The 25,722-nt window shown below is 42.4% G+C and overlaps 1 protein-coding gene across 1 annotated transcript in view; it reads right to left on the minus strand.

Annotated features, from left to right (window-relative positions):
* LOC120527109 (hedgehog interacting protein) overlaps window positions 1–25,722 on the minus strand; it is a 215,047-nt gene that overhangs the window by 110,595 nt on the left and 78,730 nt on the right. Inside the window, exons 5-7 of the mRNA XM_039750200.1 lie at window positions 19,336–19,487; window positions 12,277–12,450; window positions 11,075–11,218 (exon numbers count right to left, since the gene is read on the minus strand). Coding sequence (XP_039606134.1) covers window positions 11,075–11,218; window positions 12,277–12,450; window positions 19,336–19,487 — 470 coding nt within the window. The remainder of the gene's footprint in view (window positions 1–11,074; window positions 11,219–12,276; window positions 12,451–19,335; window positions 19,488–25,722) is intronic.

Here is a 25,722-nt window from a genome sequence, read left to right on the forward strand (position 1 = left end):
CGTCACAGATGCTGGCTTTTGAACTTTGCTCTGATAACAATCTGGATGGTCCTTCTCCTCTTTGGCTCGGAGGACACGACGTCCATGATTTCCAAAAACAATCTGAAACGTGGACTCGTCAGACCACAGCACACTTTTCCACTTTGCGTCAGTCCATCTCAGATGAGCTCGGGTCCAGAGAAGCCGGCGTCGTTTCTAAGTGTTGTTGATGTAAGGCTTTCGCTTTGCATGGTAGAGTTTTAACTTGCACTTGTAGATGTAGCGACGAACTGTGTTAACTGACAATGGCTTTCTGAAGTATTCCTGCGCCCACGTGGTAATATCCTTTACAGAATGATGTCGGTTTTCAATGCAGTGCCGCCTGAGGTATTGAAGGTCACGGGCATCCAGTGTTGGTATTCGGCCTTGCCGCTTACGTGCAGAGATTTCTCCAGATTCTCTGAATCTTTTGACGATATTACAGACAGTAGACGATGAAATCCCTAGATTCCTTGCAATTGTACGTTGAGAAACGTTGTCCTTAAACTGCTGGACTGTTTGCCCATGCAGTTGTTCACAAAGTGGTGAGCGACGTCCATGATTTCCAAAAACAATTTGAAACGTGGACTCTTCAGACCACAGCACACTTTCCCACTTTGCGTCAGTCCATCTCCGATGAGCTCGGGCCCAGAGAAGCCCTCGCCTCGCCCCATCCTGGCTTGTGAATGACTGAGCCTTTTGAGGATGCTCCTTTTATACCCAATCACGACAAACACCTGTTTCCAATGAACCTGTTCACCTGTGGAACGTTCACAACATTCCTCAACTTTCCCAGTCTTTTGCTGCCCCTGTCCCAGCTTATTTAGAACGTGTTGCAGGCATCAAATTCAAAATGAGTGAAGATTTGCAAAAGAACAATTAAGTTTATCAGTTTGAACATTCAATATCTTGTCTTCGTAGTGTATTCAATTGAATAGAGGTGGAAAAGGATTTGCAAATCGTTGTATTCTGGTTTTATTTACATTTTACACAACGTCCCAACTTCATTGGAATTGGGGTTGTACTTTATATATACAGTACACACACACATACAGACATATACAGTGGAACCTCGAGATACGAGTTTAATTCGTTCCAGCACTGAGCTCGTATAGCGAATTTCTCGTATCTACAACAAACTTCCCCATTGAAAATAACGGAAATCCAGTTAATCTGTTCCGCACCCCCAAAAATATCAACATAAAAATGAATTTTCCTAACAAATAACACTGACAAATAATATATACTGTACAGTAGTTTACCCTTAATAAATAACACTGGTAAATAATTCCGTCACTCTTACACCACGTTCATGTTTATCTTCGATTTCTTTCTTAATTTCAACGGCCATGGCTTCCTTTTTTTTCTTTGCAGCACTATCTGAGGCAGCAATCTTCTTGAGAGGCATCGTGGAATAATTATTTTCACGTTAAATGCAAAAAAAAAACCAATGAAATCACAGGCACACAAACGCGTAGATCCTCACGCTACGGGAGAACAAGAAACACTGAGTGAGCTGACGGGCTGGCAGCGTCAGCTTGGGTGAATCGGATCGGATCGGGAAACGCGTCACGCATACCCACAGCCTGGCTCGTGGCTCATTACGTGAGCCAATGCTCGTATTTAGATCCGAATTTTTCGCTCATACTTTCCTCGTATCTTGAATTTCTCGTATACAGAGCTGTTCGTATCTTGAGCTTCCATATATACACACACACATATACAGTGGTGTGAAAAACTATTTGCCCCCTTCCTGATTTCTTGTTCTTTTGCATGTTTGTCACACAAAATGTTTCTGATCATCAAACACATTTAACCATTAGTCAAATATAACACAAGTAAACACAAAATGCAGTTTTAAATGATGGTTTTTATTATTTAGGAGAAAAAATCCAAACCTACATGGCCCTGTGTGAAAAAGTAATTGCCCCCTGAACCTAATAACTGGTTGGGCCACCCTTAGCAGCAATAACTGCAATCAAGCGTTTGCGATAACTTGCAATGAGTCTTTTACTGCGCTCTGGAGGAATTTTGGCCCACTCATCTTTGCAGAATTGTTGTAATTCAGCTTTATTTGAGGGTTTTCTAGCATGAACCGCCTTTTTAAGGTCATGCAGGTCATAGCATCTCAATTGGATTCAGGTCAGGACTTTGACTAGGCCACTCCAAAGTCTTCATTTTGTTTTTCTTCAGCCATTCAGAGGTGGATTTGCTGGTGTGTTTTGGGTCATTGTCCTGTTGCAGCACCCAAGATCGCTTCAGCTTGAGTTGACGAACAGATGGCGGACATTCTCCTTCAGGATTTTTGGTAGACAGTAGAATTCATGGTTCCATCTATCACAGCAAGCCTTCCAGGTCCTGAAGCAGCAAAACAACCCCAGACCATCACACTACCACCACCATATTTTACTGTTCTTTTTCTGAAATGCTGTGTTCCTTTTACGCCAGATGTAACGGGACATTTGCCTTCCAAAAAGTTCAACTTTTGTCTCATCAGTCCACAAGGTATTTTCCCAAAAGTCTTGGCAATCATTGAGATGTTTCTTAGCAAAATTGAGACGAGCCCTAATGTTCTTTTGCTTAACAGTGGTTTGCGTCTTGGAAATCTGCCATGCAGGCCGTTTTTGCCCAGTTTCTTTCTTATGGTGGAGTCGTGAACACTGACTTTAATTGAGTCAAGTGAGGCCTGCAATTCTTTAGGCGTTGTCCTGGGGTCTTTTGTGACCTCTCGGATGAGTCGTCTCTGCGCTCTTGGGGTAATTTTGGTCGGCCGGCCACTCCTGGGAAGGTTCACCACTGTTCCATGTTTTTGCCATTTGTGGATAATGGCTCTCACTGTGGTTCGCTGGAGTCCCAAAGCTTTAGAAATGGCTTTATAACCTTTACCAGACTGATAGATCTCAATGACTTCTGTTCTCATTTGTTGCTGAATTTCTTTGGATCTTGGCATGATGTCTAGCTTTTGAGGTGCTTTTGGTCTACTTCTCTGTGTCAGGCAGCTCCTATTGAAGTGATTTCTTGATTGAAACAGGTGTGGCAGTAATCAGGAAATTGAACTCAGGAGTGATACACCACAGTTAGGTTATTGTTTAACAAGGGGGCAATTACTTTTTCACACAGGGCCATGTAGGTTTGGATTTTTTTTCTCCCTAAATAATAAAAACCATCATTTAAAAACTGCATTTTGTGTTTACTTGTGTTATATTTGACTAATGGTTAAATGTGTTTGATGATCAGAAACATTTTGTGTGACAAACATGCAAAAGAACAAGAAATCAGGAAGGGGGCAAATAGTTTTTCACACCACTGTTCATATATTTGCATGTAAATCTAACAGTCCGCTTTTTACAAAAGAACTACTTAACGGGTTTAGATTGTGCGTTTTTTTCTAGAATTTGCTTGAACATTCCGGGTGATTTTGCGTTTTCTCTCGTCACGCTAAGTATCATAGTTCTCTTGCAGTACCGATTTATTTTCCGTGAATCTGAGAGAGAGAGAAAGACGCAGTGGGCCATGGGAAGGGAGAGGCAGGACCTCAGGGGTAGAGAGCCGGGCAGTGCCCTCCTCTTTCACTCACATGCCAGCCACCGTTCGAGTCGCTCTACCTCTCGCCACGTGTTGGAGCGCACCTTACCTCCTCTTACCTAGCGATGTCTGTTTGTTCAGCAGACCTTATCATCTAGAGATTGTTAAGGAGTAACGTTTGATGTTTTTGAGAGAGAGAGAGAGATCAGAACTACGTGTGTTTTAGAGGGTAGCTACTGACTGGCTGAGATATCGCGCCCCCCTTACGTGGGGGACGCTCTCCCGTCAGAGCTGAACACCATCAGATACCGTGTCAATGTGTGATAATGGAGTGCACCAGCCTTCCGCTTGGTTTTTTCTTTTTTTTTTATTGAGTTTTAAAGTTTGTCCTGTTTCACTACTAAGTTTTGGGGGTTCAGCCAGTACAAACTACCATACAATTTAAAAAAAAATTATTTGGAGTTTAATAAGGCACTTTACATTATTTATATACCCCTACAGTGCCAGACCTGGTAGCTGAATGGACACCAATGAGGTCAGTGCTGGGGACAGAAGTGTCAACCGTTTAATTAATGGCTCTTTATTTTGGCCACTAGGGGGCTACACTGTCACTGTGTATTACACTTATCTACTTGTCTTGCTATTTTAAAAAAATGTGAATACAGGCATAAGTCATCACTAAATAAAATGGACTACAAATGCGCAATATTTAGAGTAATAAAACTTAGCAGTGTCGCCTTTAGTGTCTCTTTGATAGTCTAAACTTGTCTTAAAATGCCAGTCACATTGTAGTACGACGGGGCGGCTCTTTAATCAGATAAGCTGCTCAGATCAGACCTCGGTGGGCTTTCCACTTTCACAACTTTCTCTTTTACTCTTCATCATCCTGAAACGCACAGATGTACGTGTGACTCTGCTATTAATCATATTGACGTACTGTATGTCTTTAAACAGGCAGGGTGGCGCAGTGGATGAGGCTTCTAGCCCTGAGATTGTGGGTTTAAATCCCACAACTGACACCACTGTGTGACCCTGAGCAGTCACCTCACCTGCCTGTGCTCTGAGTGGAAAAACAATAAAATGGAAACAATTGTATACCAGGAGTGCATTTTTTTTTTCATTTAAGGAATCATTAAACACTAATAGATGCTGAAAAATTACTTCACGTTTTTGTTTTCTGTCAACTTGATTATCTCTAAAGTAACAGGACTATCAAAGAAAGACGCAAACCAGAAAAAGAACATCTGAGCAAATCACACCAGTCATAGCATCTTTACAATGGTTACCTGTGGCATTTAGAATTGACGAGTGGTGTATAAAGCCATAAATAATCTGCCTCTTATTATACTTGAGTGATTTCCCCCCCAACACTCCAAGTCGTAATATTAGATCTTCTAACGGTGGTCTGCTTAGAATTCCAAGAGCCAAACTTAAAAGAAGTGGCCTTTAGCTGCTAGGCACCAAAAATCTGGAATACACCACCAAGAGAGATGTGCCAGGCTCCTACTGAGGAACATATGAGAAAAAACAAAAAACTGCTGAAACCATCTTTTTACTTTGGCTTTTTCATAGGAACACTCTTAATAGGCTATAAAGGCACAGAAATATCATAGTCTTCAAGGATTTGCAATCTTTACTAACAGACAGACAGACAGTTAGGAAATGCACTATATAATAGATAGATAGATGTGAAAGGCGCTATATAATAGATAGATAGATAGATAGGCAAGGCACTATATAATAGATAGATAGATAGATACACAAGGCACTATATAATAGATAGATAGATAGATGTGAAAGGTGCTATATAATAGATAGATAGATAGATAGATAGATACGAAAGGCACTATATAATAGATAGATAGTGTTGGAGATGGCTGGGGTGGCGACCTGGCCGGGATGCCTAGAAACACCAGAAGAGGGCTTACGCTCACCTCAGACCACGTGGGGGTGACCACCCTGGTTCCTTTGGGGGCCCGGGACCTTGGCACTTCCGCCACACCCGGAAGTGCCAGAGGGAAGACAAGCAGGGATGTCCATTCTCACAATCCTGCCTCTGCATATGCCGCTCCTGGATTTTTCTTGGCCTCTCTCTTAGTTAGATAGATAGATAGATACATATCTATCTATCTATAGTGCCTTTTATATCTATCTATAGTGCCTTTTATATCTATCTATAGTGCCTTTTATATCTATCTATAGTGCCTTTTATATCTATCTATAGTGCCTTTTATATCTATCTATCTATCTATCTATAGTGCCTTTTATATCTATCTATCTATAGTGCCTTTTATATCTATCTATCTGATAGATAGATAGATAGATAGAGATAGATAGAGATAGATAGATAGAGATAGAGATAGATAGATAGAGATAGATAGAGATAGATAGAGATAGATAGAGATAGATAGAGATAGATAGATAGCTTTATTTGTCCCCAATTGGAAATTAAATCTGTACTTTTCTGGGTTGTCTTTCCTGGTTCTTCTGTGGTTGGCGTTTTGTGCCACCGTCACCAGCTGATCAAACTCCTCTGCTGTCACCTGTGATGCTGGAATGAAGGCGGGTGCCCCAGCTCTCCATGAGACTCACTGCATCAAATCCTCTCAGACGATTCCTGTTAATGACGAGCAGTGCTTTAATCACGTTTATGGTAGGTAGAATGCCAAGTCGGGGCTCGTTGGTCTTTTGGCTTCACTTGAGTCCCTGCAGATTTTTTTTTTGCTGTCCTCCTGGCCGTCTGAGCTTGTCAAACTCGTCTTATGATATTGTTTAATATAAGGACTCTACTCTTCTACTAATTATATTTCTATGTTTTATAAGATTATATGGATGTATTCATTTTAATTTTTTTGTTACTATAATGCTGCTGTTATACTGAATATTTTTCTTTGAACTAAATGGAGTTTTACTGTTGCATTTTTTTTAGTTGTCCAGTATTTTATATATTTTCTAATTTGGTCGCAGGCTGACATCATTCTGTAATGTCACACACGTGTGCATGGCGGTCAGCTAGCTTAAGTGCTCTCGTAATTGTAATTCCCTGCCATTCCACAGGTGGGCGCTGTGCATTGAGGCTCTTTTTCTTGCTCCTCCGCAGACCAGAAGATTGACACCTTTAGCGCCGATGATGTCACTTCCTGTGTTTATCCACCTGGACCCGCCTCTTCTGCCCAGAAGTATTCAGAAGCTTCGCCATCTTCCATCAGTCTCTTTTATGACCCCCGATATTTAAACGCGTTTGCTTAATGTGTATTTCTTTTTATTCTATTTAATTGTACAGAGTTTGCCTTTGGGTGTCTCGGTCTCTCTTACATTAAGAAGTGTCCATCGACTGTGTGCGGATGTTGCCCGGAGCCGAAATTAACACGTTATAAAACTTTAATAACATCTTTCCTAATTAACATGAACATTAACTGTTATCCTTGTTCACCGCTGCTGTTTTTCTTTTCAAAGTGAGTTTTCAATTTGCTGCTTGTGGTTTCACTCCACTTCCTACTGTTTAATATTTGGGCACAGATTCCCAAATACTCAGAAAGATGTTCTGAAAAAACTCCTTATAAAATTAGTAAGGATGGCATTAATTCTGTTTGGTGTGTTAAGAGTTTTAGGTTGGAAGAGGTGATGGAGATGGAGAACACTCCGCCTTTGAAAGTGTAATGTATATGGCACTCTACAGTACATCCAGAAAGTATTCACAGCACATCACTTTCTCCACATTTTGTTATCTTACAGCCTTATTCCAAAATGGATTAAATTCATTTTTTTCCTCAGAATTCTACACACAACACCCCATAATGACAACGTGAAAAAAGTTTACTTGAGGTTTTTGCATATTTATTAAAAATAAAAAAACTGAGAAAGCACATGTCCATAAGTATTCACAGCCTTTGCCATGAAGCTCCAAATTGAGCTCAGGTGCGTCCTGTTTTCCCTGATCATCCTTGAGATGTTTAATTGGAGTCCACCTGTGGTCAATTCAGTTGATGTGACGTGATTTGGAAAGGCACACACCTGTCTATAGAAGGTCCCACAGTTGACAGTTCATGTCAGAGCACAAACCAAGCGTGAAGTCAAAGGAATTGTCTGTAGACCTCCGAGACAGGATTGTCTCCAGGCACAAATCTGGGGAAGGTCACAGAAAAAGTTCTGCTGCTTTGAAGGGCCCAATGAGCACAGTGGCCTCCATCATCATAAGTGGAAGAAGTTCAAAACCACCAGGACTCTTCCTAGAGCTGGCCGGCCATCTAAACTGAGCGATCAGGGGAGAAGGGCCTCAGTCAGCGAGGTGACCAAGAACTTGATAGTCACTATGTCAGAGCTCCAGAGGTCCTCTGTGGAGAGAGGAGAACCTTCCAGAAGGACAACCATCTCTGCAGCAATCCACCAATCAGGCCTGTATGGTAGAGTGGCCAGACGGAAGCCACTTCTTAGTAAAAGGCACATGGCAGCCCACCTGGAGTTTGCCAGAAGGCACCTGAAGGACTCTCAGACCATGAGAAACAAAATTTTCTGGTCTGATGAGACAAAGATTGAACTCTTTGGTGTGAATGCCAGGCAACAAGTTTGGAGGAAACCAGGCACCACTCATCACCAGGCCAATACCATCCCTACAGTGAAGCTTGGTGGTGGCAGCATCAGGAACAGGGAGACTAGTCAGGATAAAGGGAAAGATGACTGCAGCAATGTACAGAGACATCCTGGATGAAAACCTGCTCCAGAGCGCTCTTGACCTCAGACTGGGGCGACGGTTCATCTTTCAGCAGGACAACGACCCTAAGCACACAGCCAAGATATCAAAGGAGTGGCTTCAGGACAACTCTGTGAATGTCCTTGAGTGGCCCAGACTTGAATCTGATTGAACATCTCTGGAGAGATCTTAAAATGGCTGTGCACCAATGCTTCCCATCCAACCTGATGGAGCTTGAGAGGTGCTGCCAAGAGGAATGGGCGAAACTGGCCAAGGATAGTTGTGCCAAGCTTGTGGCATCATATTCAAAAAGACTTGAGGCTGGAATTGTTGCCAAAGACGCATCGACAAAGTATTGAGCAAAGGCTGTGAATACTTATGGACATGGGATTTCTCAGTTTTTTTATTTTTTATAAATTTGCAAAACCTCAAGTAAACTTTTTTCACGTTGTCATTATGGGGTGTTGTGTGTAGAATTCTGAGGAAAAAAAATGAATTGAATCCATTTTGGAATAAGGCTGTAACATAACAAAATGTGGAAAAAGTGATGTGCTGTGAATACTTTCCGAAAGCACTCTATATAGCGCCCTGAATGGTATCTCATAAAGTATCCCACCTAGCATCCTGTGTGGACTCATGTACAGTATCCCACCCCAAGTCCTCCAGCCTAGTATCATCCATAGAACAGCATTCTATTTTTTATCTCAAACAGCACATTGTAAAGCCCCCCATTCCGTGTCCTCTCCAGTCCCCCACACAGTAAAACTCACAGAGTAATACACCAACCCCTTCACAGTGTCCTACTCAGCATCACATTCAAGAGCCTCTGTAGGATCCCATGCTGTAGAGTGTCCTCCCAAATTCCTACAAAATGCCCTTGTCACACACGTGTGCTTCAGTGCGTCTTGACTCGCAGTTCCACCCCGAGTCACAGGTGGGCGCTGCCTCTTAACGTCTCTCCTCTCCTTCCCTCTGCAGATCTGGAGAATTTCCAGCCAATGACACATGACATCAGTTCCCATTTTCGGACGTCCGATCACGCCCCTTCCACCTCATCGACCTCATAACCCCAGTCTGGTCGGGGACCCTCGTCCTTTTTTTTGTTTTGTCAAATATTGAAATATAAGGGGATCACCATTTGGCACCCCCAACCCTTTACTTTTATTTGTGTTTTCTTATTACAGCCTACGCTGCCTGTCTTATAGGTTTAAAGGGTCCCTAGTGGGAGTATCTTAATAAGTGTCTGTGTATCTGTGTGTCCGTCTCGATGCTATGTCTCGGTCATTCCGACAGATGGCTCATCACAAACATTTTCTTATGACTAGGAGTCCCAAGGCACACAAGTCTCAAAAACCTGCAAAAACACTTTCAGTAATGTCCAGTAGAGGGGGAAAATACCGCCAAACCCCGGCTAGAGGAGCAGGCAAACAGAGAAACTTCACAAAAGTTTTTATTCTTCACAAAAATGCTCTGTCACACAGTGAAGCTCTGTAGGGCATAACATGGCAAAATGGAGTTTCCTATAAACATGGGGCAATCCAAAGCAAACACAATTCCAACCTCAAGGCTGAGTCAAAATACAGAGCACAAGGTTCAAAAATCCAGATATATCAGAAAAGCACACAAGCACAGGAAAAGCACGAGAACTCGCCCAGAACTCACTAACATATTCAAATGAAGCACCAGGAACTGTAGGAGACCCTCCAGATTTACAGGGTGGATGGCAGTTCCTTGGGGTGATCGGCAGGTAGTCCCACCTCTTGGGGGACCACCCACGAAACACATGGAAATTAACCAAGACATTGATACATAGACAAAATGAAAGCAAAGAATACAAATGATAAAACACAAGAAACATTCATGTAACCCTGGTCACAGGTGAAGCATGACACATTTGTAGTAATAAAATGCATTGCATTTGTCATTCCAACTGATGGCGCATCACAAACATTAACACTGCTTTTATGAATCCCATACCAAATGGCATATAACACAGACATATGCATTGCTTGTATCATTCCAACAGATGGTGCATCACAAACATTAATGCAATTTTCATGAACCCCATACCAAATAGCAGATAACAGAGACTATCTATCCTTCCATTATCCAACCCGCTATATATCCTAAATACAGAGTCACGGGGGTCTGCTGGAGCCAATCCCAGCCAACACAAGGCGCAAGGCAGGAAACAAACCCACCGCAGTAACAGAGACTAATGCATTGCATTTGTCATTCCAACAGATGATGCATCACAATCATTTGTAGGAATAAAGATTGTATTGTATTTATCATTCCAACGGATCGTGCATCACAAATATTAACAGAGTTTTTATGAATCCCATACCAAGTGATATATAATACAGGCATATGCATTTCATTTGTAATTCCAACAGATGCTGCATCACAAGCATTTGTAGTAATTAAATGCATTGAATTTGTCATTTCAACAGGAGGAACATCACAAACGTTAACACTGCTTTTCTGAATCCCATACCAAATGTCATATAACAAAGACATAAGCACTGCATTTGTAATTCCAGCAGATGACGCATGACAACACTTTTTAGTAATAAAATGCATTGCATTTGTCAATCCAACAGATGGCACATCAGAAACATTTGTAGCAATTCATTTTATTACTACATGCACCATCTGTTGGAGTGTCAAATGCAATGCATATTTTTACTGCATGCATTAGACATTCCAGTAGATGGTGCCCTGCAAAAGCTATTATTAAGGGCTGCATTAATTAGGTTTCAAACCCGTCCTATACGGACCTCACTTAATTGACTGCAAATCACTTTTTGTTTTTTTAGATTTAAAATCTTCTTCACTTACCTGCCTGGATTGTGAAGTCCATGTGCAAATATTTCGGGGGGTTGATTGGTGCTGTTGAAGTAGGGGTTACTCCGTGGAATAGAATATGGCGCATTGCAGCATTCTGTGTCAACGTCTACACGCAGGAGAGACCCTGTAAAATCACTGAACACAAGACAGGGAGAAGAATTAGAAAAGCACAGACGGAATAACTGTCTTAATTTAGCTCGATAAAGAGTCATTTAATAATGCAGTGCAGGCATGCTTAGGATGCATGGCGGCGTGGTGGTTAGTGTGAAGGCCTCACAGCTTTGGCCAGTTCAAATGTGTGATGTGGTGTTGCTATTCTCCTAGCTGCTTCAGTCTTGAAGGACAAGATTGTCTTATATATACACAACAACACGATTGCTTCACCTGACTTTGATTACCTTGTTGTTTTCAACGTGCTGCTCACCACGTGCAAGGCAACACATCATGGCCTCAGTTTATTCATCTTCTAAAGGCTACTTCCAGGATATTAATGTATTGTCTCACAAAGCCAACTGGTCTAATGAAGATGACAAAGGAGGTCAATGGTCATCAGTGGGATGAGGTGGAACAGGAGATTCGCAGCTGACACATCAACAGATAGCGTGTGATGTGATCATGTGAACTTTTTCTTCTTCTTCCACGAAGGGTCCATGTGCTTGATTAATCTTCTTCTGCTCCTCCTCCTCAGTCAGACTCTTTTCCTTCAGATCTTCTACTTTCTCTATCCAGCTCCACTTTGGCCTCCCTCACTTTCTTTTAACCTGGACTTCAACTCCCATCAGTCTTTTGCCCACATCATTCCTTGTCTCTCATCATCACATGTCCATACCAACTCATCCTACTTTCCTGTACTTTCTTAGACGTCTTCTCCCACTTTTGATTCTCTCATCTCTTATTCTGTCCGTTTGTTGTAACTCCACACATCTCTACATCCTCATTTCTGGCACAGCCAACTTCTTCTCCTGTGCCTTCTTCACTGTCCGTGTCTCATCTCCATATAGTATTGCTGGTCTTACTACTGGCTTACAGACCTGACCTTTCACCCCACAGTGCATCACCTCAAAGGAATGTTTAACATCTTGTAGACTCCGTGCCACAAAGAGCCGAGGCCGTTTTTAAGGAGGTCCTACACAGTAGTACTGCTGTGTTCCCAAGAATTTGCTCAGGGAGTGGATGCACAGTAACTTGCTTACCTTAATCCGTCCATCTCTTCCATGTCATCAAGAGTGATCATCCCATCACCAAGGAAAATATGCAGGAAGCCATCCGGGCCAAAGAGCAGCTGTCCTCCCAGGTGCTTTCTGTGCAGCTCCGCTACCTCCAGCAGCACTCTCATTGTTCTTTGATCCACCTGGTTGACATTTTTTCTAACACAAAGGAATGCAGAGAGGAATTTAGGAGGCTTTAGCAATTAAAGGAGCACACATGTCAAGCAGGGAACTTTGTTGTTCTTTCTAATAAAACTGATCTGGGCTGGGATTCTTAAAAAGGAAAGAGCGCAGTGAGGGGACGGGCAGGAATGGAGAGATGTCCACAGTCACAGAACGTCACAGGGATCATCCACGTCTGATGACCAGGTTGTGATTGCAGACGCTGACATAATATTAATATCAGGATCTGTGGAGCTATGGTGCCTTTCTCACCTTCTATCTATTATATAGTGCCTTTCATTTCTATGTATCTATCCATTATAAAGTGCGTTTGACACTATTTATCTATTATATAGTGCCTTTCAAACTTTCTATCTATCTATCTATTATATAGTGCATTTCATTCTGTCTATTATGTATATAGCACCGTACATATCTATCTATCTTTTTTATATATAGTGCCTTACATATCTATCTATTATATAATGCCTTTCAAACTTTCTGTCTATCCATTTTAAAGTGCCTTTGACACTATCTATTATATAGTGCCTTCCATTTCTATATATCTAGCCATTATATAGTGCCTTTGACAGTATCTGTCTATCATATAGTGCCTTACATACTATCTATCTATTATGTATGTAGCAGGCACCTTACATATCTATCTTTTACATATACATATATATACACATATATATATACATATATATACACATATATATACATATATATATACATATATATACATATATATACACATACACATATATATATATATATACAGATATAGATATATAGATAGATATAGATAGATAGATAGATATAGATAGATATAGATATAGATATAGATATAGATCTAGATATAGTAATCTTTGGAGGTATGTTGCCTTTCATACCTTCTATCTATCTATCTATTATATAATGCCTTTACAACTTTCCATTTATCTATCCATTATATAGTGCCTTTCATACTATCTATCTATCCATCTATTCATTATATGGTGCCTTTCATAATACCTATCTATTTGTTATATAGTGCCTTTCATATCTATCTATCTATTGGAACAAAGACACATAGTGAGCAATGCTCAAACAATGAGTGCTGGAGAGAGACTGAGGATGGGTGTAATGGCAGGAGGCTACAGCAGGGTAGGCCGACACAACTTCACTCAACTTGCCACACTTGTGCATCAGATGACATCCTCACAGGGCCTGTCGAGGTATGTAATGCAATAAGAATACACACGAGAGGGGGCGCCATCACTAACATTGTCATCTCTCTCTCTCTCCACAGTGCTGAGAAAACACCCAGTGAAGGTGATTGACTCCGCCCCTTTCTAGTTCACTCTCCATAAAAGCTTCGGCTTTCTGGATGGAGGAGTGACTTTGGGCAAAGAGCTTACCCACCAGTCGGAGCTCCTGATAAACTAACCACACACCAGTGGCTTACCAACCTAATTTATTTGGTGTATTCCTTATTTGAGTATTTGGAGGGTTTGTACACCCAAGGGTGTTTGTTTTTGGTTGGACTTACAGACATTAAACTGGATGACCTGGTTGGCACCCTGAATTTTCCTTTTTGTGGAGCTGTCATTACTGCATCTGTCAGCTTAGCGTGTGGCAAAATCATATTTTGATTTTTGGATGTTTCTAGATTTTTTTTTTTTTTTTCCCCAATATTTTTGAACTGTGATAAGGTGAATCCACGGATATGGAACATTAGGATACAAGGGGCCAACTCAGGCCTGCCAGGTTCCTAAAAAATGTATAACTCAATGATTGCTTAAAAACAGAGATACTGCACAATGCCTGAGGTGGACCAAATGAAAGATCACAAAATGCTGGTGTCAGAGTGAGAGGACTAGGTACATACCAAAGCCTAAGTTATGTGTGTGTGTGTGTGTGTGGGGGGGTCCTTTTAGAGATATTTCAGAGTGAGAGAATGGGTATATACCATCATACACTGGGGGTATTTTACAATGGTAAAGAACAGATACAAGTGTGAATAAGCAGCAGAAGGGGTGCCAAATGGATGAAAACAAATAAAATGTCAAAATACTATCCATCCATTATCTAACCCGCTATATCCAAACTACAGGGTCACGGGGGTCTGCTGGAGCCAATCCCAGCCAACACAGGGTGCAAGGCAGGGAACAAACCCCGGGCAGGGTGCCAGCCCACCGCAGGGCACGCACCAAGCACACACCAGGGACAATCTAGAATTGCCAATGCACCTAACCTGCATCTCTTTGGACTGTGGGAGGAAACTCACGCAGACACGGGGAGAACATGCAAACTCCACACAGGGAGGACCCGGAAAGTGAACATACGCTACCTACTGCACCACCCTATCAAAACACCTCACTGTTTTTTTAAATGATGTAACCCAAAAGACTGCAGCCTGTGAAAGTCAATTTTTTTTTCCCCATAAATGACCCAATTGGGCAACACTGGGCGTCGTGACTGTACACTGGGGACAATGAGAGAAGGGAAGCAAAACGACACCTTCTATTGGGCAACGTTAGCCAATAAATGGAGTTCAAGCAAAACGACACCTTCTATTGGGCAACGTCGGCTTACATCACTTCTCATTACATCCATAATGGCTAACACAGTACAACACCCTAGTACACTGGAGACAATAAAACAGAAAAATATAAAGAAAAGCAGAACGAGGAAACTGGGCACAGAGCTTCAAGAATTCACAGGAAAAGGGTGAAGCGTTGAAGTCGAAATGTAAAGAATTTACGTAACTTGGCAGGAAGGGAACGACCGGATCTAATAATGGAAGGGTGAGCGGGTCTTGACTACAGAAAGAGCATCTGCTGCTTGAAGAGAACAGACATAATCAAGACTTCAATGGAAGAGCGCCATCACCGGTGGACGCAGAATGAGGGCCTCGCACCGTCACAGTCACCATCCATGAAGGTTCTGGGGGTCAAGCGGTAGCAAATAAAATCAACATTCTTTGTGTTTATCAGCTCAAAACCTTATTAAAGAGGCCACCCAACTGAAGCTGAAATAGGTTGAACATTAATAATAATAATAGTAGTGCATTTTATTTATATAGCGCCTTTCCCATGCTCAAAGTGCTTTTAAAACTCTGGGGATGGATTTGTGATTAGATATCAAAGTATACAGATGTCCGAGACCAAAGCTGCTCCACAGCCTCGTATTCATGTCTGGGTAGCTACAGAGGATTCTGAAAATCTTCAGGGTCGTAGATTTCATTTGAAATGGATACATTTGCCATTTTGGCCCACCAATTTTAACTCCATACCCATAAAGTGAGAACGTGTGACTGGAAACAGTTTGTAAATCGATTAAAAATCCCAACCTGAAATCTCTCCTCCTTAGAAAAATTCCGACCCTTTTGCTGTGGCCCTCCAAACTGTGCTCAGGTGCCTCCCACCCCACCTTGAGATGCTTCTAGAACTTGACTGAAGTCCACCTCTGGCCTACTGAATGATAATCCACTGGGACTCTCTGGTCTGGAAGAACTAAAATTGATCTCCTATGGGTGGGCAGAACTCCAAAGACTTAGTCAGGTGGAGACCCAGCTCTGCTCATCACCAGCCTAATACTCTTCCCTATGATGAAGCATGATAAGTGGCACCATCATGCTATGGGGGTACGGGGACAGGCAGACTGGTCAGAATTGAGGGGAGGATGAATACAGACCATCTCAGAAGGGTCCTTGAAGAGAACCTGCTCCAGAGTGCATGCCACCTCAGACTGGGGCGACGGTTCACCTTTTAGCACAACAATGACCCTAAGCCAAGACAACGCTGGGGTCTAGGTCAAATCTGTGTCTGCCATTGAGTGGTCCGGACTTAAACCCCGTTTAACATGTGCATAGGGACCCGAAGATGGCAGCTAACTGACATTTCCAATCCACTCTAATGGAGCTTCAGAGCATCTGTGAGGAAGAATGGGATGAATTGCTTAAATCCAGGTGTGGATGTAAAGCTTGTAGAGACCTGATGCCAAGAAGGTTCAAATCTGGAATTCCTGCCAAAGGGGCTCCTACAAAGAACCGACTCAGGGGTCTGAATACTTCTATGGATGAGAGATTTCAGTTTTGTAATTTTAATAAATTTAACAAACCTTTCTGAAAACATGACTTCACTCGGCCATTACAGATGGTCCAGTGTGGGTCAGTGGGCGAAAATGGCAAATGTTTCCATTTCAAGTTAAATTAACAGCACGATAATGTGTGCAGAAAGAGAAGGGGTCTCAAGACCTTCTCAAACCCCTGCATCTGTCTACCTATCCTAACACCATGCCCACCCAAAGAAAGCAATTATTGGCCCGCACTTCTAAATCCTGAAGCCATTCTTCTTCATCAGTCTCTCCAAGTGTCTTCATTGTTGCACAAGTGCTCACTGAAGTACCCCAGCTCGACTGGATTGCCTGGGCACCATTTCAAGTAATTAAACCAGACCCTCAAACAAACAATGCCTCCATTAGTCTGTTGTTTCGGCTTACTTTGCTCCAGACGAACGTGAAAGCTCCGATTTCTAGGCAAGAATAATGGATGCGACCTTCTCGTCTACAACAAAAAATTCCAAATTATGCAGCATCCAGCTTCACGATGGCTGCAGTTGTGTTTCACTCGTGTGTCCGTGTTCACCTCATGAGATGGATGGGTGGGTGGACTGACAGCTCACAACCCCACCGTGGTGAAGGAGCAGACCGGCTGATTCTTCTTGTCTGGAGTTTTCCAAGTGCCCCCTGGTGTCTGCCAGCACTGCAGACTTTAAATTTTACTCTGCATATGAACTGGAGTTTATTCTAATGATTTACTTAAACTTTTATGAATCTTGTGATGCTGAATTCTAATATTGGTACTATGTAACATAGATTGATGGCTTCAGTGTATTCTGGCATATCACTCAAACAAACTTAAAACTCTTCAACCCACTAAATCAAATACAAATCTCATACCAAATGGCATATAACTGAGACATATGCATTGCATTTGTCATTCCAACAGATGCTTTCATGAATTCCATACAAAATAATAATAATAATAATAATAATAATAATAATAATACATTTTATAATGACACATAATGGAGACATATGTATTGCATTTTTCATTCCAACAGATGGAGCATCAAAAACTTTAACACTGCTTTTATGAATTCCCTACCAAATAATAATATTTTTTATAATGGGAGAGGCTTTGGGATAAAGGAAGGGGATGCTGGTGCAAAACATGTTGCTGTACCCTGTGAGCAACACTTTCCATTAAAATGTGTGTTAAATTTGTACTTCCTACACATAATGTAGACATAAGTGTTGCAATCATCATTCCAACAGATGGCGCATCACACATATTAACACTGTTTTAATGAATTCTCTGTCTAATAATAATAATAATAATAATACATTTTATAATGTCATGTAACTGAGACATATGCATTGCTTCTAGATGGCGCATCACGAATATTAACACTGCTTTTATGAACTCCCTACCTACTACTACTACTACTAATAATACTACTACTACTACTACTAATAATAATAATAATAATAATAATTTTGTAATGTCATGTAACTGAGACATATGCATTGCATCTATCATTCCAACAGATGGTACATCATAAACATCAACACTGCTTTCATGAATTCCCTAACAAATAATAATAATACATTTTATATTGGGCATGGCTTTGGGACAAAGGGAGGGGATGCTGGCACAAACATTAACACTGCTTTTATGAATTCCTTACTAAATAATAATAATAATAATAATAATAATAATAATAATAATAATAATAATACATTTTATAATGGCACATAATGCAGACATACACATTGCATTTGTCATTCCAACAGATGGTGCATCACAAACATTAACACTGCTTATATGAATTCCTTACTAAATAATAATGATAATACATTTTATACTGGCACATAATCTGCGGTGGGCTGGCACCCTGCCCGGGGTTTGTTTCCTGCCTTGCACCCTGTGTTGGCTGGGATTGGCTCTGTAGTTAGGATATAGCAGGTTGGATAATGGATGGATGGATGGTACATAAAGCAGACATACACATTGCATTTGTCATTCCAACAGATGGTGCATCACAAACATTAACACTGCTTATATGAATTCCTTAACAAATAATAATAATGATACCTTTTATAATGGCACATAGCAGAGACTTACGCATTGCATTGGTCATTCGAACAGATGGCGAATCATAAATATGTGTAATAATGCAATTTTGTTACAACAAATGTTTCTGATGCTTCATCTTTTGGAATATCAAATGCAATGCATTTTATTTCTGCATGCAATACCAAATACACTCCAATAGATGGAAGCTTCAGGTAGATGACCTATTCTGAAGTGCAGGTGGCATTATGGCTGCTGGCATTGGCTTTAACGAGACTTTTTCTAGTTGATCAAAAAGCCAAATTGAATCCTTTGGGATTTTATGCTGTATAACAATAAAACATGAAAACTTCCAAAGGGGGTGAATCATAGCAGCCCAAGGGTTGTTACTGTCGGACAGGTGCACCACAACAGTAAAAGCCCAAGATCACTCTGTGTGAATACCTTTTTTATAGCTGTAATAAATCCCTTATCCATCCACTCACCCACCAATCTATTTTCCAAGCCCACCTTTTCCTGAGGAGGGGTGTGGGGAAGCTGGCGGGGAAATAAATGTGGGCAAAGCAATTGGAATGGAAAGAAGCAGAAACTTCAGAAACATTACACATCCAAAAGTGAAATCCAACGATTGCCCCATCACAGCGTGTATTAACTTAAGTGCCACCTGACATTACGCCCTGTGACTCGGGCTGAGGAGACATTTTGGCATTCAGCAAAGGGACAGCTAATGCAATAAAGTGTACCAAATGCTCGTGTACCTGGACACCGTGTATTCCACAACTCTAAGAATGTGGTCGTGCGGTCCCATGGCCCACCTCTCTTGGTTGGTGGTATAGGAGACGTAGAGCTTTCCATTTTTCTTATAATTGGGATGGAATGCAAGGCTTAAAAGTCCTCTTTCATCTCCTCCCTGCAGTCAAATGAAAAACACAAAGAATTGCAAAGTTAATTATCTTCTTTACTGTGCAGCAGCTGAAAACCCAAACGAGACTAAAGCCCCCGCGCAATCTCCCCCATCTCCCACCAACCCCACCCCCGCTCTCCGGCTCCCCCTTTTTCTTTTCTTTTTTTAAAACTCTCTTTAGATAATCTATTCTCAACCTGGCCCTTTTTTCCCTTTTCTTCTCCTTGACTGCTGCATCAATCCTTCTCATGGGGTAGCCGGCGTAGGCACAATTGCGCAGCGCGCCCGTGTGAGAGTGCGGCCGCTTAACGGCCCTATTGTCGGGGTGATTTGTGTTTGTAATCTTCTCGGATAAGGTATCCATGAATACACGTTAGAGTGCCTAAAGGAATTTATGAGGAAGCTCGGAGTTCATAGACGACACACACACACACAAAAAGTCCAGAATCTTCGGTGACTTCTAATCTGCAAAATAAATAAAGAAATCAATAAAAATAGAAACGTAAAGCATGAGGTTCGGCTGCCAGCTCCCACTGTCTTGGCAACATGTTTAGAAAACAGCGAAATTGCTTGTGTAATACGCGAACCTTTGTTTTAGCCTGGAGGCAGCTGCATCAGTTGTCACTACTCTGGTGGTCTGCTCATCATAGTTAACTAATAAGCAGCTATATCGTTTCAGTCCCTGGGCATTGCAATCATTTCAGCCCCCCGACACCCCCGCCCCTCTTCAAAGAGTGCAGTGGAATGAAGAGAACTTTTGGCTTTTTGTGTTTCAAAGTCCATTTGGAACGCGTGCTGGGAACCGGCATTTCGGCAGAAGCGTGCAGTCACTCATAGCCCGGCCGTCACACCTCGGACTTTTTATTGGACTGACTTTAAAGGGTCAATTAGAATGAAGACGTTGGCAGAACACACCGTACACAGTTACGTCTTAGTCAGGGCGGACACCCCGTCCCCTGGCCACTTTGTCAGCGATCAAAGAGGAACATTTAATGTGAAGACGTCACCGAAAGAGACCGAAGCATCCAAAAGATTAGCGGAGGTTTCGCACCGTTAATACCTACCTGTAGAAGACCCCCAGTCGAACCTCAGACGAAACGACAGGGGGCGCTGCTGCTGACACTGGCATCGCCTTCTTTCTCCACAGTGCCCAGTGAGAGCATTTGACCCCGCCCCTTCAGGTCCAGCCTGCCAATAAAACCCCGGGACTTCCGGAAGGAGACGTCATTTAGTGGCGACTGGACAGACAGACAGACAGACAGCTGGATAGTTATAAAGTGCCTTTCATATCTGTCTATTATGTATATGGCATTTTACATATATATCTGTTTTATAGTGCCTTTCATATCTGTCCTTTATATATATAGCGCCTTACATATCTATCTAGATAGATCCTTACATATTTATGTATTATATAGTGCCTTTCATATCTGTCTATTTAATATGTATATATCCATCCACTATCCAACCCGCTATATCCTAACTACTATATAACAACTTACAAATTTATCTATTACATAGATAGATAGATAGTTAGATATGTAAGGTGTGATCTGATAGATAGATATGTAAGGTGCTATATATATATATATATATATATATATAACAGATAGACAGATATGAAAGTCATTATATAATAGATATATATGTAAGGTGCTATATACATACGAGATAGATAGGTAGATAGATATGTAAAGTGCTATATATATATATATCTCTTATGTGAAGTGCTATATACATACTAGATAGCTAGATATGAAAGGCACTATATAATAGATATATAAGGTGCTATATGCATAATAGACAGATATATATGAAAGGTGCTATATACATAATAGATAGATATATATGTAAGGTGCTATATACATAAGAGATAGATAGGTAGATAGATATGTAAAGTGCTATATATATATCTCTGGATGTTGACTTGTGCAGATCATCATTTTGCTAAATAAGATAGACAGTATCATATAATATGTAGATAGATAGATCTATCTACCTGTTATATAGTGCCTTTCACATCTATCAATCTGAAATAGATAGATTTGTAAGTTGCTATATATATAATAGATAGTGTCAGGGATGCCAGGGTCGACGACCCGGCTGGGACGCCTTGGAGGACCGGAAGAGAGCGTGCGCCCACCTCGGACCACGTGGGGGTTGCCACCCTGGTTCCTTTGAGGACCATGGGTAGTGGGCTTGGAAGCCCAACCCTGTAGGGGCCCGTGGTCACCGCCAGGGGGCGCCCAGATGCCTTGGGAACCCTGGACCTCAGAGGCAGGGACACCCGGAGTGCTTCCGGGAGTACAGCAGGCACTTCCGCCACACTGGGGCATGGCGGCGGGAGATTGCCGGGAAGCACTTGGAGCACATCCGGGTGTGGATAAAAGGGGCCACCTCCCTTCATTCGAGGCTGGAGTCGGGTGGAAGCAGGACGAAGCAGGAGGAGCGAGAGTGGAGGCGGCCCGAAGAAAGGCAACGTGTGAGAGAGGCCTGGACTTTAGGGGACTTGAAGGGGTTTGTGTGCACTTTGAATTGTAAATAGTATTGTAAATAAATGTGTGGTGGTGGAATTGCAACATGTCTGCCTGTCTGTGCCCGGGTTCCGTTCACAATAGACAGATATGAAAGACACGATATAATACATAGATGTGTAAGGTGCTATCTATCTATCATGTTTATAGCACCTTTTATAACTGTCTGTCTATCGTTGGACCTTGGCCTCAACTAGACTGTGCCATGTGCCATGTTTGACCTACCCATAAGCCACTGCAAATGTGCTGTATGGCCTCAGCTGTGAGGTCACCGTGTGATTCCCAAATCAGCTTTCTGGTTTGCTTTCACTGTTTCTGTGTTCAGTCCAGTCGAGTGTTGATGCCACCGAGTGTTGATGCCACTCTGTTAATGTTGCTGTACAAGGAGGGTGCCTTGATGGTCTGAAGGCTCGTATGTCAAATTACTGATGTTCCTTTTTTTTCAGCCCAACAAGACATAAATTAAATTCTAAGCCGTTTTTATACTGATGCTTGCTGCGCCGCTGACAATAGTGCCATCTCTGCGTGCCAATGTTTTGGACTTCCAGCAGCATCTTGAAAATATTATTGATGCTTTTTTTTTTTTTAAACAATACTAAGATTGGATTCTTGTAACAGAAACCAACCACTGCAAGTGTATCTGAACGCGGGCCTCTGACTTACTGAAGTGTTGACGTCATTGGATTTGAGGCTAACAGTTCACTTTGTTAGCCAGCATCAGAATGTGGTGGCTTCATGAGCGGTGGGTGCCAAGCAGGCAGGCGGCCCGACAGACATGATAAACAAGTGCAGCCGAGAAGCTGGTATGAACACACCAGGCCAACACTTCCACAGAGTGCAGTCACATCTTGGAAAACATTTTTTCTTTTTTTTTTTAAATCACAAGCGTGATGGCGCGTAGCCGTTGTTCCAACTCACAGCACGCGGGCCGTGTTCTCGTGTCCTGGCCGGGTCGCCCTCTGTGTGCGTCAGTCACGGCGTTCCCTGCGACCTCACGACTACAGTCAGATCAGCTGACGTTTCATCATCTGCACATTCAACAACAACAACAATGGCTATCGAAGGTGGCACCTCCACCCACCCCAGTGGTCTTTAAGTGCCAACGTTAATTTGTGGTGCGGTCAGTTTTTTTCATCGATTCCACAAATTTAATGCACACACGGAGAAGATCAATTAGGAAAGGGAAGAGCTACAGCGCCCTCTGTAATGTCTGGGGGCAAAGACCCCATTGTTCCTTGATGTGCTCCGACAGTTTAAAATCACAAATCAAACACTTCAGACGTCACGATTAAACACTGCAGGCTTTCATTTAGGGGGGGGATTGGCGCACATTTCATTCACACAACACTTTAACTACACGGTCCCCATAATGTTTGGGACAATCGGTGACACAGACGTTTGTGCTTCAGGGCTTCATTCGATTCTTCGGCTTGTTTCTACCCTTTGGTACCCTTTGCAGCCTGTCACCACACTCCACTGCCACTATAAACAAGCATACCGTATATCTTCTAGTAGTGGCCGGCTTCTTATTGACGCCCGTTTCCAATAAACGCCGGGTTTGAAGAGATGTCACGACAAATAGACGCCGGTCTGTACTAAACGCCGATCGCCTTTTTCGTACGCTAATCCTCTTTTCGTACCACCTGGGCTACCGCCCTCCTGCAGTGAATCATACGGTGAGTACCTTTTCGTGTCAAAAATGTTTTGTCGTCGGATGCTATCGAGGAAGCGAGAAAGTCAAAAAGAAATTTCTTTGTGTACATTTTGCCCTTTCGTCTCCACGTCAATCATAACCCCACAGGGCGGGCAGAGGTGGCGGGAAGAACATGAAAATGCCATCTTTGACACGTTAATCCTGCGCGACAACAAGCAATGGGAGCACCTGTATTGCCATCACAAGAAGAGGAAGATGAAGAAGAACTCGCAAATAACGAAGCAATCATTACCTATTCAGACGACGAGTCGATGGTAAGTACTGTACTTTATTGTATCTTATCCAGTCTCATGTTGTAACGTATACGTATATGCGTTAGTTTGGAGCTTATTGCATTTCCTTATGTTCCGCAGGGGACTTGTCGGGCTGATGAGCGCTTTCGTGCGAAATTCGGACTGATGCAGGCCAGTGCTGGTGGCATCATTGGCAAGAAAGTTTGATGTCTACCGTACCTGTTTTTCATGCTTACGCTAGTACCGTACTGTATACTGCTTTAATAAGACCGTACTGCTGTACTGATAATTTCATTAAATGACTGAAATGTTCATCCCGTGTTGTTGCCTACATTTTGTGACCATAAATACGGTACCATACCGTATTTTACTGCCAAATGAACCCCGTTTACCCATTGCCATTCCATCTGTGAGGCGAATAATAGCCGGTCTCCAACAACCGCCGGTCTCTTTTAAACGCTGGGCCGTCCGAATAATTTTTTGAATAAACGCCGGGGCTACTATTGGAAGATATACGGTATCTGTCACTCTCTCTCAGTTTACAATGTTGGGGACGTTCTTGATGTGCCCCTCTGCTCCACAGTTTAACATCACAAACCCAACACTTCAGACCTTGTGATTAAAGTGCAGACTTTGAAGGGGATTTGTAGACATTTTGGTCACACAACACTTTTTTTTTTTTTTTAATTCAGGGCACCACAATGTTTGGGACAATTGGCATCCCAGGTGGGTTTCCTGGCTTCATCTGACCCCTCGGTTTGCTTCTACCCTTTGGAATCCATAGCTGCCATTGTCGTACATGAGGACAGGAGCTGTGCCAGTCATGAGGCTGAAACATGAGAATCAAACCATCAGGGACAGTCGGTGACACCTTAGGATGACTGAAATCAACTGACTGGACTCTCATGAAGAAGAAAGAACACACTGGTGGGCTCAGTAATCACAAAGGGACTGGTGGGGCCAAGGACGACCTCCACTGCTGAGGGCAGAAGAATCCTCACTATGGTCAAGAAAAAGACCCCAAACATCTGTCTGACAGACCAGAAACGGACTACAGGGGGTCCGATGTGGACGTGTCAGAGACGACTAACCAGCAGAAGACGTCACGAACAGAAAACACAGAGGCCACACTGCGGCATGGAGACCACAAAAACAGGACGGCCAGATTACAATTTGTGACTTCAAAGAGCTTGCAGAATTCTGGGAAAAGATCTTGTGGACCAAGGAGACAAAGATGAATCTCATCAGTGTGGAAACGAAGAGGAACTGCTAAAGCAGACCACCTCATCTGTTAAACGTGGCCGTGCTTTATAGCTGCCACAGGTCCAGTCACACGTCTCTTCACTGACGATGGAACGGCTGACGGCAGCGGCACAATGAAATCTGAGGTGTGTGGAAACATCTGATCTGCTCGAGTTCCAGCAGATGCCACCAAACTCAGTGGACGGCACTTCATCCACCAACAAGATAATAAGCCAAACACACTGGTGAGGCCACACAAAAGGTAAAAAATAGAAGATTCTAGAATGGCCAAGCCAGTCAGATGATTTAAATCCAAATAAGCAGGCCTTCCATATGCTGAAGAGAAAACCTGAGGAGACAAGACCCCCCCGAAAACAAGCAGGATGCAGGAAGATGGCTGCATCACCAGAGAAGACCCTCAGCACCTGGTGATGTCTGTGAATCGCAGACTTCAAGCCATCATTGCATGCTGGAATATGTGACAAGGGACTAAAGATGACAATGGCTTTAACAGACCT

The sequence above is a fragment of the Polypterus senegalus genome, chromosome 4 (assembly GCF_016835505.1).
Source record: "Polypterus senegalus isolate Bchr_013 chromosome 4, ASM1683550v1, whole genome shotgun sequence".
In the NCBI taxonomy this organism is placed as follows: Eukaryota; Metazoa; Chordata; class Cladistia; order Polypteriformes; family Polypteridae; genus Polypterus; species Polypterus senegalus.